The 5,000-nt window shown below is 44.0% G+C and overlaps 1 protein-coding gene across 3 annotated transcripts in view; it reads left to right on the top strand.

The window, feature by feature from the left end:
• The window catches only part of lrp1aa (low density lipoprotein receptor-related protein 1Aa), a 113,440-nt gene that overhangs the window by 92,912 nt on the left and 15,528 nt on the right, over window positions 1-5,000 (top strand). For all 3 annotated transcript variants that reach the window (XM_053674059.1, XM_053674060.1, XM_053674061.1), the window contains 9 exons: window positions 86-291; window positions 1,146-1,334; window positions 2,759-2,907; window positions 3,294-3,387; window positions 3,647-3,763; window positions 4,002-4,121; window positions 4,237-4,359; window positions 4,442-4,567; window positions 4,923-5,000. The exon at window positions 4,923-5,000 is cut by the window's right edge and continues 39 nt beyond it. In XM_053674059.1, coding sequence (XP_053530034.1) covers window positions 86-291; window positions 1,146-1,334; window positions 2,759-2,907; window positions 3,294-3,387; window positions 3,647-3,763; window positions 4,002-4,121; window positions 4,237-4,359; window positions 4,442-4,567; window positions 4,923-5,000 — 1,202 coding nt within the window. The remainder of the gene's footprint in view (window positions 1-85; window positions 292-1,145; window positions 1,335-2,758; window positions 2,908-3,293; window positions 3,388-3,646; window positions 3,764-4,001; window positions 4,122-4,236; window positions 4,360-4,441; window positions 4,568-4,922) is intronic.

Raw genomic sequence — 5,000 nt, forward strand, 5'->3', positions numbered from 1 at the left:
GGAAGACAGTAAAGAATGTATTTCATGAGAAGATGTTATACTGGATATTTTGAACACACTTATGAAATATAATCTGTACCTTCAGGTACCTGTACTGGTCGGACTGGGGAGATAACCCTCATATCGGCCGTATCGGGATGGACGGAACGAACCGCAGCGTGATCGTGCAGGAGAGAATCACGTGGCCAAATGGATTAACACTGGATTTCATTAACGACCGAATCTACTGGGCCGACGCCCGAGAGGATTACATCGAATTCTCTGACCTGGACGGCACCAACCGACACACAGGTACGCCCTGAACCACACCCACACGCAGGTACACCTGAACCACACCCACACGCAGGTACACCTGAACCACACCTGAACCACACCCACACGCAGGTACACCCTGAACCACACCCACACGCAGGTACGCCTGAACCACACCCACACGCAGGCACGCCTGAACCACACCCACATGCAGGTACACCCTGAACCACACCCACATGCAGGTACGCCCTGAACCACACCCACACACAGGTACGCCCTGAACCACACCCACATGCAGGTACGCTTGAACCACACCCACACACAGGTACTCCTGAACCACACCCACATGCAGGTACGCCCTGAACCACACACAGGTATGCCCTGAACCACACCCACACACAGGTATGCCCTGAACCACACCCACACACAGGTACGCCCTGAACCACGTCCACACGCAGGTACACCTGAACCACACCCACACACAGGTACGCCTGAACCACACCCACACACAGGTACGCCCTGAAACACACCCACATGCAGGTACGCCCTGAACCACACCCACACACAGGTATGCCTTAAACCACACCCACACACAGGTACGCCCTGAACCACACCCACACACAGGTACGCCCTGAACCACACCCACACAGGGCTATAATAAATTACATTAATGTATAATCTGTAGTCATTGTTTGAGTTTTTATTGTCATTGTATTCTTGTTATTAATAGTGCTAACAGTTTTGCGTGTGCTTGTGTATGTTGCGTGTGTGTACATACGTGTGTGTGTGCGTTTGTTTGCATGCTTGTGTACATACGCTTGTGTGTGTGTGTGTGTGTGTGTCTGTGTGTGTGTGTGTGTGTGTGTGTGTGTGTGTGTGTGTGTGTTTTACAGTGTTAAATCAAGACATCCCTCATATCTTTGCCATGACTCTGTTTGAGGAGTTTATTTACTGGACCGACTGGGAAACAAAATCCATCAATCGAGCTCATAAAACCCTCGGCACCAATAAAACCCTCCTGATCAACACACTGCACCGACCCATGGACATCCACATCTACCATCCTCACAGACAGCCCGAGGGTGTGTATGCACACACACGCACGCACGCGCACACACACACTCACACACACACGCGCACACACACACACACAGGCACGCGCGCATGCACGTACACACACACACAAGAAAAGGATTGTTACCTTTCAACATCTATAACATCATTATAACACTATGTAAATTATGATGTCAGATTTTCAGTGTATGTATAGAATAGTTTATAATGATGTAGTGTAGTTTATAGTAAATATACTGTAATGTTATACAGATATGGTACAGTATAGTTATATAGAATAGTTATAGAAATATAGTATAGTATAGTGCACAGTGTATAGCGATATAGTGTTATACAGTGGATATAAAAAGTTTACACACCCTGTTAAAATGGCAGGTTTTGTAAAGTAAACAAATGAAACTAAGATGAATCATGTCAGATCTTTTTCCCCCTCAGTGTCAAATTACAACATATAAAAATGAAGTAAAACACAATCAAACACTTATTGGGGGGAAAAAAACAACATACAATAATCTGGTTGCATAAGTATACACACCCCTAAACTAATACTTTGTTGAAACACCTTTTGATGTTATTACACCACTCGACTGGTATTTGTAGATATTCATGATTCCCTCCATCTTGATAAAAACCCCAATTCTGGCTGAAGAAAAGCAGCCCTAATGTATGATGCTGCCACCACCGTGCTTCACCGTGGGGACGGTGTTCTTTTGATGATGTGCTTTTTTTTGCACCAAACATACCTTTTGGAATTATGGCATTATTATACCTTTTGGAACTGGTCTCATCAGACCATAACACATCTTCCCACATGGTTTTGGGGTGATTTAATTGAGCCTCAATGTTCTTTTGTGAGAAAGGGCTTCAGTCTAGCCGCCCACCCCGTCGCCCAGACATGTGAAGAATACGAGAGATTGTTGTCACATGCAGAGAGTAATCAGTACTCGTCAGAATGTCCTGCAGTTCCTTTAATGTTGCTGTAGGTCTCTTGGCAGCCTCCCTGGTAAGATTTTGTCTTGTCCTGTTGTAAATTTTGTGTCATTATCTTCGATTAAATTTTTTCCATCACAAAATCTTGCCATTTTAGCAGGGGTGTGTAGACTTTTTATATCCACTGTAGTGTAGTGATATACACTATATGAGCAAAAGTATGTGAACACCTGACCTTCACACCCATATCTGGGCCTTCCACAAACATCTACACTTCTCACAGACGACCTGAGGGTGTGTATACAAACACACACACACACACAGTGTATACATAATGATATAGCACAGTATAGTTATACAGTGTAGTGCATATAGTATAATATAGTGTGTATAGTATGCAGTATGGTATTGTGTATAGTGTATAGCAATATAGTGTATCTGATCATCTCTTAGCTCTTTTAATAGAATGTTAAGTTGTGCACTCGCTCGTGTTCTCCTGTAGTGACGGGTCACCCGTGTCAGAAGGATAACGGAGGCTGCAGTAATCTGTGTCTGCTCTCTCCGGGTGGAGGACACAAGTGCGCCTGTCCCACTAACTTCTACCTGGCAGCTGATGGACAGCAGTGTCTCTCTAACTGCACCGCTAGTCAGGTCAGTTAACCGGCATGTCCACTGTTGAGTTACAGCACGATGAGATCATATTCAAAGATTTAATACATCACTACGAAACACTGTGTGTGTCATTCCTATTATTCTTATACAGTAAAGTACCGAACAGTGAAGCCGACTTCCTTTTCCACCCTGAGGTTGATTTATTTTCCGATAACTGCACGTCCCTGAGAGTTTCATTCCGTTTATCCTTTTTAACATCCGCTAAACACGTCGCCGTGAACGAGCCGTTACTATAGAAACCGTAACGTGTTAGAACGAGCGATAATATAAACCTGTGATTTGCTATTTTAATTGCTGATATCTGATTATTTGCTCTGACTCTGATTTTTCCGTCTCTTATTAAATAATAATATATTTCTTTGTAGTTTGTGTGTAAGAACGATAAGTGCATCCCGTTTTGGTGGAAGTGCGACACTGAAGACGACTGTGGAGATCGGTCAGACGAGCCGGCAGACTGCCGTAAGACCTTTATCTCAGGCTTAGAAAATACTGATTTTAAGACATCTCTAATGATAAGATGCTAATAAGGACTTAGCGCTTTATGCTAACTCATTTGTTACTAGCTTTTATTACTTATTAGCATCTTTAGCAACTCTGATGAAGAGCAGTCCCATGTCTTTCTCACACTTTTCAGCTGGTGCTACTGAAGGACTTTTTTTTTTTTTAAATCAGTGTGTTAATTTTGTGTGTGTGTGTGTGTGTGTGTGGTATTTTTTAGCGGCGTTTAAGTGCAGGCCGGGGCAGTTCCAGTGTGGAACAGGAATCTGTACAAACCCAGCGTACATCTGTGACGGAGACAACGACTGCCAGGACAACTCGGACGAGGCCAACTGCGGTACGAGTCGCTCCTCTGTTTTTCCAAACTGGTTTGGATCGGACTTGAAAGTCTGAGTGCATGAGCAAATAATAAATGTTTTTATTTCATCCATGATCAAACAGTAACACGGTTTTATTGGGTTACTGCTGATTTATTTATGGCTCATGCTTTTATGACTTTAAGAAATATTTTTGGAGAAAATTTATTAGCGACTCGGACTTTTGGCTCTTTTTTATTTTTTATTTCCTCTCTGCAGACATCCACGTGTGTTTGCCCAGCCAGTTTAAGTGCACGAATCCAAGTCGCTGCATTCCCGGGATTTTCCGCTGTAACGGCCAGGATAACTGTGGAGAAGGAGAGGACGAGAGAGACTGCCGTGAGTCTGATGAGTAGAACATTCATGAAGTTACAACACTTATGTGGTGCAAATAGTTAGCCATGCATATTAAATTGTTATTCATTGAGTGTGTGTGTGTGTGTGTGTGTATTAGCGGAGGTTACGTGCGCTCCAAATCAGTTCCAGTGCACCATCACTAAACGCTGCATTCCCCGAGTGTGGATGTGTGACCGGGACAACGACTGTGTGGACGGATCAGACGAACCTGCCAACTGCAGTAAGACACACACACACACACACCTATTTACAGCTAGATTTTACCCACAATGCATCACTTGTGTGTGTGTGTGTGTGTGCAGCTCAGATGACGTGCGGTGAGGACGAGTTCCGCTGTAAGGACTCGGGACGGTGTATTCCCGCTCGCTGGAAGTGTGACGGAGAGGATGACTGTGGAGACGCATCAGACGAACCAAAAGAGGAGTGTGGTGAGTGTAAACACACACACACACACACACACACACACACACACACACACACTTAACTATTTTTATATATTGTAAATGGGTCACTCCATGAAAACTGCATCTGTGACTTTGAGGAACACCCCCACCCTCACGCTGGCGTTCCCATCAGACACGATGGTGTACGGGACAGAAGATAACATTCCTAACAAGATTATTAGGAAAGGTTTTATGAAGAAGGAGAAATAAATCTGTTAAACACAACAAATTACATTCATAAACTCTTCATTTCTATTTTTCTAAATGTGCTTATTTCCATAATTTAAGTTCAGTATAAATGAAAACGTGTGTGTGTGTGTGTGTGTGCCTGTGTGTGTAGACGAGAGGACGTGTGAGCCGTATCAGTTCCGCTGTAAGAATAATCGCTGCGTTCCCGGACGCTGGCAGTGCGACTACG

Source organism: Ictalurus punctatus, chromosome 21, assembly GCF_001660625.3.
Source record: "Ictalurus punctatus breed USDA103 chromosome 21, Coco_2.0, whole genome shotgun sequence".
In the NCBI taxonomy this organism is placed as follows: domain Eukaryota; kingdom Metazoa; phylum Chordata; class Actinopteri; order Siluriformes; family Ictaluridae; genus Ictalurus; species Ictalurus punctatus.